Source organism: Oryza brachyantha, chromosome 7, assembly GCF_000231095.2.
Source record: "Oryza brachyantha chromosome 7, ObraRS2, whole genome shotgun sequence".
Taxonomy (NCBI): Eukaryota; Viridiplantae; Streptophyta; class Magnoliopsida; order Poales; family Poaceae; genus Oryza; species Oryza brachyantha.
The window spans coordinates 10,401,582-10,415,176 of record NC_023169.2 but is presented as its reverse complement, the minus strand read 5'-3'; the positions used below and the strand labels follow the sequence as shown (position 1 = coordinate 10,415,176).

At 38.3% G+C, this 13,595-nt stretch overlaps 1 protein-coding gene across 3 annotated transcripts; it reads left to right on the top strand.

Moving 5' to 3' along the window:
• Positions 1 to 980: 980 nt before the first annotated feature.
• LOC102716233 (serine/threonine-protein kinase STY17-like) lies at positions 981 to 11,295 on the top strand. Of its 3 annotated transcripts, none has more exons than XM_040525796.1 (15): positions 984 to 1,313; positions 2,482 to 2,596; positions 3,285 to 3,385; positions 3,661 to 3,715; positions 4,806 to 4,916; positions 7,292 to 7,339; positions 7,577 to 7,752; positions 7,826 to 7,933; positions 8,581 to 8,654; positions 8,794 to 8,966; positions 9,444 to 9,539; positions 10,388 to 10,468; positions 10,561 to 10,614; positions 10,750 to 10,881; positions 10,965 to 11,295. In XM_040525796.1, the coding sequence occupies exons 1-15, from the start codon at positions 1,132 to 1,134 to the stop codon at positions 11,040 to 11,042; spliced, it is 1,584 nt and encodes a 527-aa protein (XP_040381730.1). In that variant the 5' UTR covers positions 984 to 1,131; the 3' UTR covers positions 11,043 to 11,295. The 3 variants fall into 3 exon arrangements, 2 of the variants coding, with proteins under 2 accessions (XP_040381730.1, XP_040381731.1); XM_040525797.1 differs by having other exon boundaries at positions 988 to 1,313; positions 10,968 to 11,295; XR_005812154.1 differs by lacking the exons at positions 10,561 to 10,614; positions 10,750 to 10,881; positions 10,965 to 11,295 and adding an exon at positions 9,843 to 10,028 and having other exon boundaries at positions 981 to 1,313; positions 10,388 to 10,458.
• Positions 11,296 to 13,595: the final 2,300 nt, after the last annotated feature.

The window sequence follows — 13,595 nt, the reverse complement described above, 5'->3', positions numbered from 1 at the left end:
GTTTCTTCATATAAGTTTAGTGTTCCATTTAGGTGTCCAATAATTCGATATGATATTTATGGAAAAAAATTTTGGGAACTAAACATGATCTAAATAAAACCGTAGGATTAGCCCATATTGAACATAAGGCCAGTCTTAGTAGGAGTTTTATGGGTAATAAACAGTGTGCTATATAAACATTTTTGATTATGTGGCAACGTATTAATGAAGAGAGTGATGAAATAAGTTTCATGGAGATGAAACCCTATATGCACAGTTAGCTAGACAACTTCTGTCTTCTGTGTAACCTCGGAAACAACAATAGATGAAACTATGCGTTGAGAGAGGAGTGGTTTATCATAGTTTTAAATATTTTAGATGGCATGTCATTCTAAGCAATCGTATCCATGAAACTTACATTAAGACTGGCCTAGCATAGTTTCATGGCATAGTTACCAAGTCTGTAAACTAGGTAACCGAGCCAGATGAGTTTCATGACTCCTCTCTTATCTCATGAAACTATCTCATTTAATGACTATGTAGGTTAATAATTTTACTGATATGATAACATATTTAATGCATATAACATCTATGAAACATGTATTGGGACCGGTCGAGGGCACATCTTGAGTCAAACATGTCATAATCGCTGATGTCCGGGTCGTTGGCATCCAAAGAATGCCATGCCCAACGATGGCACAATCCGAGATTCCGACGAAGCCGAGGGGGACGAGTCCAAAACGATGCCACCGCTGTCTCCCACGGCCTCCAATCCAATCCAACATACTACTAGTACAAGAAAACGTTTAAAACGAGGGGCCTGGACGCAAAAAAGGAGGCCTCGAATCCAGGGCCGCGCGAGCAGCTTCCCTTCTCCCCGTCGCAGCCACGTCGGTCTGACTCACCCACCCCCCTCCCCCCTCTCCCCATCTCCCCTCTCCCCTCCTCGTATATAGCGGCGCGGCCGTCTCCTCCCCGGGGCCCCCTCCCCCACCCACCCATGAGGCCTCCTCCTCCTCCTCGCCCGCTCCGCGCATCCGCCGCCGCCGCCGCGGCCCCGCGCCGGGAGGAGCCCTAGTAGTAGCAGGTTTGAGCGAGCCCCGGCGGAGGGGTGTGTGTGTGTGTGTGTCAGTGTGTGTACCCTAGCTTGGTATGGCCGCCGCCGAGTCATGCGGCAGCCGCGGCGCGTCGCCCCCGCCGCGGCCGGGGGGCGGCAGGCGGCGGAAGGCGGAGGCCTACCGCGAGGTGCTGCGTCGGATCCGTGGCGGGGCGTGCTCCTCCAGCCCCGCGCTCGACGACGAGCTCTGGGCCCACTTCCACAGCCTCCCCGCCAGGTACGGGCGACGTCTCTCTCCTCCTCCCTCCTTCCTGCTACGGAGATTGAGATTTCGACGCCGCCTCGGGTTTCGCGATGCAGCCGCCGTAGCTTGCCTACTGTTGCTGCCGTGCTGTTTGAGCCTTGTCCCACCCTGGGGTCCAGCGGGATCGCGCACTGGACTGGACTGGACCGGGCCTCCTCCCTCCCTCGTGCGCCGCTACAACTCACATCCTGTGCCAACCTCCTGCCTGCCTATTGTCCTCACCCTTTTGCTGCTGCTGCTGCTGCTGTCATGATGAAAGATTGCATCGGCGTTCGTGCTCCACCACAGCCAGCTCTTGCTACTACTCGTGGATCGGGGGTTCACAGGATGGATGGAGAGAATGAGAGATACGCTGGCGCCGTGTTTCTCCTTCTGCGGTCTCAACTGTCGCTACTGCTGATGTTGTTTATTGACTTGATTACCATCGAATTTAGCCATGGTTTCCTCCGCGTACTATCAGGCAGCTATACTAGCTCGGTTGTCTTTCAAACGCTACTAGTACAAGCAGTACAAGTAGTGGTAGTACACCAAGTTGCTGCCTTTTTGTAACCACGTGAAGACGCTTCTTCTTTGTGGATAAGAAAGATCAAGCTATGCTTGTCTGCCTTAATTAACCAAATGTTTCATATTCCATATCTCTCAGAGGGAAATGAAAAGATGTTTGATGTCGACCGTTTATCAAAGCCACACTTTATTTTTTTCCCTGTCAAAAAAGTTATCCCTATCCAGTATTTTGGTTCTCTCTTAGTGCCAATATATTTTGAGCTAGTTAGCTTGCCTTGCCTTTTTTGTTTTTTTTTTTCATGTGAGACATGGCCTGCTGCTGCATTCTTCGCAGAGATCGCCGCTACTTTTTTGTTGGCATAATGTTACACCTTTGTCGTCTCTATTTCCTTTGGTCTTTCAAGTTTTGTTCCTTCTGCTATTCTGGGCTTGTCATGTCGCAACACTATATTAACCATTAGTGTAGAGCCTTAATCCTAGAAACTAAATGCTGCATCTTTTTGCTTACGTATGTGATGTATTTCTGTACTCCTCCAGTGCTCTAGCCAAGCTGAGCACATGCTAGCTTGCATTAGCTTGAATAAACCATGTCATTAGGACCTAACTGCAGACATGCTTGGATTCATGCATTGGACAGATATGCGTTGGATGTGAATGTTGAGAGGGTTGATGATGTTTTATTACACAAGAGGTTGCTTGACCAGGCCCGTGAACCAATGCATGGGCTAGTCTTTGATGTTCGTCATTCGCAGGTGATTAATGCATAAGCTGATCTGTCTATATCTTTTCTGATATCGACTAGGCATCAGTTCGTGACCATCGCCATGTCCATATATTGACACAAAGTCTTCTTGAATTGGCTAGTATCTAGGATAGACCTCAACATTTTCATAACCGTGTTATGCTGTTATCTGCTACTTGGTTTTGTTTAACATACATGATACCTTTTTCCTATTGTTACAAACGGTTCAGTTTCATGGTAATCACTATTCTGTAGGACAGATATCCTTAATTTTCAAACTGAACTTGTTAACTGCTGGTCCTTTTTTATTTTATTTTATGCAGAACAGCTGCTTTTGCTACGTGGATATGCCTATCTATCTTTGAAGCTTTATACAAGCTTGTCTTACTGTTCCAGTTTGTTCTATTAGAGAGTGACTGAGTTACAGCTTGGTGCCTGCAAGTTGAGCCATAGAAATGACGATGATTACTTTTTTTTTCCTTCTTTTGTGTGTTTATCTCTTTAATGTTTTCATCTAGCCATAAATCTGTTACATTTTGACTTAACAAATATATATAGAGATTATGAAATTAGAATACGAGAAGCACAAACTTATGAAATGATTAATGATATCTACTAGCTTATGTGTTATGTTGACCATAGTTTGGTATTTCATTAGAATGAATTTCATATCAACTTTGTGAAGTGCACCTTTTTAGGCTGTTTCTCCCGATGGAAGCACTGAAGTTGACCAATCAACTTCCTTTAAGCAAGAAGAACAAGATCCTCAATGCTCAACATTCGGATCAAGAGACCAAAGGTGATTTTGTTTCCAGTTTCTTTGTCATGGAGTTGAGTTGCAAATTTGTTTTTGGTTGCATCACGTTAGTATGATGTGTGTTGACATATCTCTGTTACCTTTTCAAATATAATTCAATTATCCTTTTGTCATGCTTCTGAGGAAAGTACACAAACAAACATATCTTGTATGATTTCGTTAAAATTGTTGTATCTTGCTGTCCTTATTGGGATAAGTAACTTTTTGGTCATAATGGTCTAAGGGTCAGTATTTTGTAATATATGATATCATTGCAGGTGTTTCCATGAAATTATATTTGCATGTGACGATAAACCAAAGCTTCTTAGCCAGGTAAAGCAATAATTCTTGGTTGATATGAAAATTATCATTTTTGCAGTAGTAGCATATTAATTTGGGTATTGGTTTGTAAATTGCATTTCTTTATGCAACCATTTGTTGCTAATAGTAAGGGTGACCCTCAAATTGCTGAAAATCCTTCCAACCTAATGCGACTAATGCATGGCAGTTGATATTGTTATGGACTTAAGTTTGTAGGCTAGGCTGCAGCCATCGTGTGGTCTGTTAAGGTTACCTAGGTCCAGGCTACATGTTTGTGTAGTCTAATATGGAGAATGAGATGCAGATAGCACTAACATGCATGCTTTGGGTCTTATGTCATTTTGCAAAATTATGACTTACTGATGTGTTTGGATGTTAAATATGCCGCTAGGGCTAGGTGAGTACGATTTTCTATATACAACAAGATTGGTATGATTGTGAAAATCTTTGAAAAAGTAGAGTTGGTGAGATGCTATCATAAATAAGTCGACAATAGGATTGGAATATTGTTGATATTTTTATAGTAATTCAAATACAGAAAGTTGTAACAAAGTGGTCCCTTTTGGGTTGATCTGTTAAGTGTAGTGGACTGTCTCTTTTATGCTGTATGCTGAAAACTTGATGGATATACCTGGCTAGTCATAGGCTCTGGTCTGTCAGGACATTTAATTAGCAGACACGCGTATACTCTGCACAGGAGTTCATCATGAGTAAAGATAATGGTGGACTGACCTATGCATTATGCAGACAAATACGAAATTAAGTTCTATTGCACCTGAACTGTTTTCGAGCTTAATTCCAAGATCTCAATGTTCTTTCATCATTTTCAATCCAACTCTTTTGTTCAGCTGTTCTGTCATGACACAGTGTCTTGGGCATTGGGCCGAGGCCTGTGGTGGCTCCTGGAGGTAACAGTACCTCATGTACTGTGCAGTGGATCAAGAGATAGGATTAAGTTAGATTATATTGAGTTAGTTTCTTAAGGCTTGTTCTGTTCATCAATTTTGTTTTTGGGAATACTGATGCCTGTTATGCTTTAGCTATTTATAGTTTGTTTTTTTTTGGGACAAATGTCCAGAAGAGCTGATTATGTTTCATCCAGCTAACTGCTCTACTTGGGGAGCTTGGTCTTAACATCCAAGAAGCGCATGCATTTTCAACAACTGATGGCTATTCTCTTGACATCTTTGTTGTTGATGGCTGGAATCACGAGGTAACCTAATATTTTTCAATTATTCTTCCTTTAATTAAAAAAGTAACTATCTCTATTCTTGGTAGACATATATATTCATTCCTCGTTCATCTTGAATATGAGATCATTTTATTTGGTATTGCAATGCTCAACTACCGTTGCTGCCAAGTTATGTAAATAACCCATTTAGTCATTTACTCTCTCCATCCTATAATATAAGGCATAACTACTTTTTTTTTGTCTTTGTCCCATACTATAAGGTGTGCATGCAAGCATGTATTAACTAGCATATATCTTTTATCTAAATTTGATTTATTTTAAATTCTTCACCATCGAAACATCCAACCACATTACATATGCATACATGTACGATGCACCTAGGTAATCTAAACGACGAGGTGGTTATAATTCTTTTTTGGTCTTTGTGTTAGTGGTAGTTGCACCTTATGTTTTGGGATGGAGGGAGTAATATTTTGTATTCCAATGGTTCATCTTGAATATTAGATCATTTTATTTGGTATTACAATACTCAATTACTGTTGCTGCCAAGTTTGTGTAATTAACCCATTTAGTCATTTAATATTTTGTATTCTAATGGTAATATTGGAATAAAATCAGATAGTGCATTTTGCTTACTTTTTTATAAAGAATCCTAAAGATTGTGTAAAAAAATGTTTTACACACTTGCAAGAACCTACTGCAGCAGAAAATTTATTAATTTTAAAATAAGTAAAAGTATCCAGAAGTTTTACAGACCTTTATTTTCTGGAAAGCCAAAAAATTTTCTGGTAACTGTATGAATGTATGTTTTTGAACTGTTGTAAAATATAATGAAATGTTGTTTTATTCTATATTTAAAGTTTTTAAGGTTATAGTCAAATGTCTGAGCATTGCAATGGTTTTGAAATAAATATATCAAAATCTAAACTTGTTTCCTGAAAATCTGTATACAATTATCTGAAATTATCTGAAAAAGCATATAAATTTGCAAGTCACTTCACAAAAAACTTTGTGACTTGCATAAATGATCTAGTTATCTGCAATAAATTGCAACAACTCAAGAGTAGGTGGTCAGATACACCATAAGCACTGCCATGGCCTTCTTTATTTCTTTACTATTATAAATGCCTCTAGTGGTGGTCTGCCACCACCACCTACTCACATTGCATTTTTTCAATTTACTCCCTTAACTTTGTAATATTAAAAATCAATCAACTCTAGATGGATATCCACATAAAAATCAAATTGATATGGATATTTCCTATATAAAAAAGATGGTCACATGTTTCATGAAAAATATTTTTCTATTTATTCTTGGAATAACCTAATATGTTTTTATCCTTTGCAAAGCACATGCATTCAGCTAGTACTAGTAGATATTATTAGTTGAAGGACAATTTTCCCATGATTGGAATTTGCTGAAATATGATAGGAACTTTAGAAATCTAGGATCCATCCTATGTACTACCTCCATCCCGAAATAAGATAAGTTTTCAGTTTTTTGATATAATGATTGAACTGTTCATCTTATTTGAAATTTTTTTGTGATTAATATTTTTATTCTTACTAGATGATAAAACATGAATAGTGCTTTATGTGTGACTAATTTTTTAAAGTTTTTATACAAATTTTTAAAATAAGACGAATGGTCAAAGCGTTGGACATAGAAATCGAAAAATGAAGTTATTATAGGATGGAGGTAGTAGCAAAATACAGCAGGAGTTTATTACCATATTGACTAGTTTATTTTGGTATGATCTTTAACTAATTTGCAGAACCACCATATTAGTATATTGCAGTAATAGGAACTTGTACCGAGTATTATAGTGCTAGCCCTTTCTTGGAAATTCCATGTAGTCTATTCATAATACTGGAATTTTTCAGAACCACAATAAATTGGCACATTATAAATTATCTGCTATACACAGAACTTTATTAGCATTTGTCAAAATTAGCTGAAATTTCACTAGTATCTGTCTTGCAGAACACTGCATTAATTTTATGGTAAAATACAATATGAGCACTATCTTATTAAGAAGGTGTGCAAAATTGAGTTTTGCTACCAATGAGCAACTGACCAACTGTAGTTCAAACTAACCTAAAAAATTCTTCCATGCATTGTTCTAATGCTCTTGTTATTCTTTTGAAATATCCCCCCACCAGGTATCTATGTTGTAGTTATTGTGTGGCCACATGCTAATGGCACGAAGGAAGCAAAACTAAAGTTGGTATATTCAGTTACATGTTATGCTTTGAGCCCTCCAGTGTACTATAAGAAATCAAGTTAACTGTAGCAAAGATGCAACTATTGCAGCTACATTAATTTTTTTAAAAAATATATGAGCGTATCTTTGCAAACTCTGTTATATTTTCATACTCTTTCCTTTAATGACCAGGTTGATGTTCTACGAGATGCATTGAGGAGAGGTGTTGAAAAAATAAAGGTAACAAGATCAAACAATCTTTTACTTGGATTTGATCCGAGTTGTTTTGCCTACACAGTACCATCACTGATTTGGTCTGAGATGCAGTACAAAGCATGGCCATTGGTTCAGCCCATATCTCTGTACATTTGTGTTTTCTAATTTCTTAAATATAATGCAGTACAAAGCATGGCCATTGGTTCAGTCCGTATCTCTGTGCATTTGTATTTTCTAAGTTCTTTTTAAATATTAATGCAGTACAAAGCATGGCCATTGGTTCAGTCCATGCCTAATAGGATGGGTCATGAGCTAATGGAGGGTTCTTCTCCAGCTGATTTTGTCCAGATTCCAGCTGATGCAACTGATGTTTGGGAAGTTGATCCAAGGCTTCTGAAATTTGAACGAAAATTAGCATCTGGATCATTTGGCGATCTGTATGTTCTACAATCTTAACTAACAACTCCACTTTGCATGTAACTAATGTATTCTGGCTGTGTTAACCACCAGATACCATGGGATATACTGTACTCAAGATGTAGCAATCAAAGTACTCAAGCCTGAGCGGGTTAGCGTTGATATGCTGCGTGAGTTTGCACAGGAAGTATATATAATGAAGTGAGTGATGAACTTTGCCTATGCCAAAATCTTGTCTGTTGATAGTTCTTTTCAATCACTAATAAGCACTACCTCAGTTGATTTTTGTAAGGCATATTTTTAATTTCAAGAAGTCTTCCAATATAAACTTTTTGAGAGTAATAAATATGAATATTAAACTTTTACTTTTGATTTCTTATAATGAAATATATTTGTAATAACAAAAAACAAATAATTGTGTGAAAGCAGTTTCAAATATTAATCTATTAGGTTTGATTTTTATGCACTAAATGACCCATAATTTAATTAATTGTTGATCAAATTCTCCAAAGTTTGACAATTCTAAATCAGAATGTGCGTTAGACAAGCTAATGGAGGGAGTAATAAGCTTAGGTAGCAATACCATGATCCTTACTAATGATAAAAATTGCACCTGCAACAGTAATGTCCATGTTGAAATAGCATCATAATATATTTAGGAAAGGAATTCACAGTTTAGTAAGCAGATATTATTGTTTAGTACCTAGCCAAACTTATTAAATTAGAGGATTATTACTGGAATAATCTCAAGACACACTTAATACATTTGATGTTTTTGGTTTTTCAAATTGATTAGGCATGCCGCCTTTCTCGTTGATGTATTTCTTTACATAATCCTATTTTCGCAGAAAGGTTCGTCACAAGAATGTTGTGCAATTTATTGGTGCATGCACCAGACCACCTATTTTGTGTATAGTTACAGGTATACAGGTCTAATGCGTAACGAATACTTGTGCAGAATAGGCCTTAAAGTGCAAAAATTTCTGTTTAAATTCTTCCATATTTGTACTGGGAGTCATTATTAATGTAAGTTATTTAGTTCTCTTCCTTTTCATTCCCAGAGTTCATGCGTGGAGGGAGTATATTCGACTTCCTTTATAATTTGGGAGGAACTTTTCAGCTCCCTGATGTGTTAAGAATTGCCTCTGATGTGACCAAGGGAATGAACTACCTGCATCAAATCAACATTGTCCACAGGGACTTAAAGACTGCTAATCTTCTTATGGATGACAAGGTACTTTACTGCCCATCTTGTTTTCTTGAGCTGTCTTGCACCATCAGTGTCAACTACAGTTCTCACATCTTGATACAGCTTATCTCTTGAATCTTAGGCTACCCTGATCCTGCCGAGATATATTTAAATAAGATCAAAGATGGTCAAGCTCAGTATAATCATTTCTAATATGATTGCAAATTGGCCACTTGCCCATTTGTCAGTTTTTTCTTCCTTGCCCTTGCTGTTGACTAATGCCACAGCTGACTCACCGTATGGTTAACTCAGAGATATATGCTGGACTTAAGCCAATACCTATAAGCAAAGATTGAGTCAAGCTGTCAAGCTGCATACTTGATGAGTGATGACCCTAATATGACACTACTTATTGGGAATGAATGCTACTTACATGCCTTAATGAATAAAATACTTAATTTCACTAATAATATTATATGTCAGATTAGTATTTTGTTACACACCCTGCTCATAACCTTGCAGGTTGTCAAGGTTGCAGACTTTGGAGTAGCAAGAGTTAAAGACCAGTCAGGAGTTATGACTGCAGAAACAGGAACCTATAGATGGATGGCTCCTGAGGTTGTCCTTTTCGTTTTAATTGAAGAATTTTCATGAATTTCCTTTTCATTGCTTGTAGTTTGTTGCAATTCTGTGGGATAGTTATCTTGGAACTGCATACTTTCTTGAACAATCTGCTCCTCCGCACCACTGATAATTTTTTGAATGTTTTGCTCCACGTGGCAAAACATCAGGGCTTATCATCATATATGTAATAGATTGAGGATAAATCACTAACCTACTCTATGTGGTGTCTTTCTAGATAGTTCTCTGGGGTACTTTTATCATAGTAGCTAGCCCTAACCTAATCCTTTTATAATGCAGTCCCTACTCCTTTCTCATTGCTTTGCTTGTTCTACAACAAGACTCCTCATATGTTAGCTTGTTTACTGGTCTGCACTATTTGTTGCTGTTCCATGTTGTATCCTTTAAGGATAGGAGGATCAAATCCTCATACTATCAAAAGTACCCAGGAAGGATCCAGGAGACTTTTGTGGCCAGACTAGTCAGGTGCATTTCCTATTAAACAGAAATTAGGTTGGCACTTGGCACGTTTTTTTTGAATATCCAGGAGATCTGCATATAATTTCATTAAGAGAGGAAGAAACTTGGCACATAAGCTACAGTCAGAAATATATCATTAAAATTTCCATGAAAATATCATAAAGTAGGAAAATTTTAATTTATACCGATATATTCATATAAAAATGGTGGCGAATGTTGCATGTTGGATACTTGAAAAAAAAAACTTTAGATAGTGGGGTGGAAAAAAACCTTATTGATTTTTGATTTCGTCTCTTAGTTCTTAATCTTAAGGGAGTAACACCTTATTGAGTTTTTGAGATATGTTCTAATTGAAATTATTGCAGGTAATCGAGCACTTGCCGTACGATCAGAAAGCAGATGTTTTCAGTTTTGGAATAGTTATTTGGGAGCTGTTGACTGGAAAGGTTCTTTTCTCTGCCAGCACTATGCTTAGATGCTCCACACCTAACTTATGTGCTGAACTTTTGTTCTAATTTCTGTTGTCTTTTCATCTCAGCTTCCTTATGAAGATATGACACCTCTTCAAGCAGCCGTTGCCGTTGTCCAAAATGTACTAGATAACAAACCTTACCGTTACCATCTTAGTTTTTAGCAAGAAAGAACATTTGCCGAGTTGGGGACCTGGCATGCAAACTAAATCTGCTGTCTGCAGTACATGTCACTTATCACATCTTCATGCTTGCAGGATTTGAGACCCATCATTCCTGCTGATGCTAATCCTATGCTTGCTGGTCTACTTCAGAAATGCTGGCAGAAAGATCCAGCTCTAAGACCAACTTTTGCAGAGATTCTAGATATTCTAAATTCCATAAAGGAGGTATGTATATTGATGGAAACTTGGAAATATTTTAGTTCAATATCCATTCCCCCCTCATTTCATATTTCATTCTGTGTCATCAGCAGGCTGTTCGAAATTCTGGACATAAGAAGAGACATCCAGGCCGATCTTACTCCAGGCAGAGACGAAGCAGCAGTTGATGCGGCAATTTTTTTTAAAGAGATCTTGTTTCGATTTAGTTTCAAAATTGCGGCAGTTTTTGTCTAGCGTTCCACGCCCTCCCTTTCATTATAGTCATTTCCTCAGCGAGCAATTTTTACTTTGTTGTAACTTGTAACTCAGCGGTAAAGCCGGAATATAATCTTATGAGTTTCTTGTTTTTTTTTTCCGTGTTGTGAGGTGGTGTAAATGATTGTTGATTATTAATCTTCAGTTCATCAACGAGATGTCATATGTCCATTGTTTTTTTGTTATCTAAGATCCACCTTGTACTTTCTCCGGTTATGCTGATTAACTTTACTTTTATGGTCTTTGATATGTTACTTTATCATAATTTTATATTAGAATAATTTATAAAATATATGTTTTTTATGTTTTCAAATTAAATATTTTAAAAGTTATAAGGCGAGTCATGTTCTGAAAGCCTGGTTCCAGAAAGTCAAATATTTGCGAGAAGAAGCCACCTTTCGCCTGAACCACAAATTACATAAACCTGATATGAATGGCACAAGAAACTATGAAATTCAAAAAAAAAAAACATTGAACCAAAAACTACATATACCTAATATAAATGGCACCAGAAATATGGGTCGATGTGATATTAAGAGTCAGCGCATGCTTCCCTGAGCCGTGTCACTATTTGTTCCGATTACTTTATTTTTACTGTAGCAGTAAAAAAAAGGGATTTGCAAATTTGCTACTGTTTTTTTTTAAATTGTAAGGATGCCACTTGAATAACAGTTCCAGTGGTATTTTATAATTTTTTTAGTGGCAGTTTTATAAAAATATTTTAAACCAGTGGTATATTTGTAATTGTCAAAAAAAAAACCTTTTATGTTTTAACTGTGCCTGTATCTGGTGACGCCCCGTTTTCGTTGTGTGGTGCATAAGAATCTTACTTGCATAGAATATTTTGGTTGTTTGGTATAGATGGGCCGACCCTTCACAGGCCGGCATGGGCACTCATGTACCATTCAAGGCCCAAGCACTCTGCATGTTTGGTTGTGGGATTTTGCATCCATTTTTAGATTTTTAATTTTATTTATTAAATAATTCACAAATTTGATTTTTCATTTCAAAAAATCACAGTTCTAACTTCCTGCCGCTCTTAAGGAGGACGGAAAGCCTACATGGCAAACGACCGAACGGACGGGAGTGGATGCGATGATGGCCGAATGGGGAAATATGCATTTGGCACCTTGCCACCCTCTCTATGGGCGGAAAGGTCTTTTTCGCAAAAAGGACAGCGCCCATCCGAGAGGGGAGGTAGAACTCTGCGGTTTTGTAGAAACGACATTGTCGCCGTCTGAAAGGATGGCAAGGGGCCAAATGAAAATTTCTTTGTGTCACCGTCTTCTAGTTCACTCCCATCCGTTTGGCCGTTTGCCACATAGGCTTTTCGCCCTCCTAAAGAACGGTAGGAGGTTAGAATTGTGATTTTTGAAATGAAAAATCTAATTGACGAATTATTTAATAAATAAAATTAAAAATCCAAAAAGTTCCGCTATGTTTGTGCTTGGCTGGAACCCTGGCCTGGCACGGCCCGCAAAGTGACTTGCCACAACTCATACTTGTTTCTGTAGCAGACTGACAATTTGACACTTTGACATGACACAACCCATGGCTATGGCACTGTTTTGTCCTAGCCCCTCCCATGAGGTACTGTTCAGTTTTCAATACTTTTTATATTCCCCCTGCTTTTCTACTTTTTCGTATTTTCATTTTCTTTCCTTTAATCAATTTCTTATAATTGTTCGTCCATTTCTTTACTTTCCATTCCTCTTTTTATGTTGGGCCAGGAGTGTCTACTGGCCCATAGGCCATTTTCATATAGAATGTTGCTCCAACTTATTTCTGTATGGTCTAGATAGCGAGCAATCCTAGGCCGTGACAGTGAACAAGACAATAAGCGGGCGTACCCCATGAACCCAACATAGCACCCTTCTATCTTAGGTTATGCTTGGGCTCAAGCCATAACACGTGGGCTCACACGACACAACATGTATCGCAACCGTGCCTAAATTGAGCTTTGGTTAAGCCATGCTGTAATACCTTAGCCACGAGTTGTGTTTTGGTCCATTTATATGTTCCTAGTTTCGGTTTGAGCGTAGTTTATTTTCAGTAGTACTGAGTATTCATTAAGTGGGAATAATCCCACATGCGTTTAGAAAGATTTGGGCCGACTTATATAGCTAGTTCGCCTTAAGCATGGTGCCTCTAAGTTAACCCTTTTATATAAAACGAGAAAATACAAGTACAAGTGAGGTACCATATGAACGTGGGCTTAGGGTGTTAACTTCACCCACATTGCACAGTTGTGCATAGGTGGTGGCCTGTGGACCTAGGTATTCACCTACCGGCAAAGTCAGCTGGGGAGAGTGTAATACCCCAACCCATGAGCTCGGAGGCGTCAGCAACATCAAATAGGACAAGTATAATACTCCAGCCCACAGGCCCAAGTGTTTCTTAGGTGGGTATAGTCCCATGTAGAAAGTTTAAATAGATTTGTGCCAATTTATATAACTAGTTTATCC

What these genes read in the sequence shown, in the direction of transcription:
- LOC102716233 (XM_040525796.1), top strand. Translation starts at nt 1,132, where the DNA reads ATGGCCGCCGCCGAGTCATGCGGCAGCCGCGGCGCGTCGCCCCCGCCG. An exon ending in AACCAAAGCTTCTTAGCCAG is followed by an intron (nt 3,716 to 4,805) that starts GTAAAGCAATAA and finishes TGTTTCATCCAG; the next exon opens with CTAACTGCTCTACTTGGGGA. An exon ending in GGGAGCTGTTGACTGGAAAG is followed by an intron (nt 10,469 to 10,560) that starts GTTCTTTTCTCT and finishes TTTTCATCTCAG; the next exon opens with CTTCCTTATGAAGATATGAC.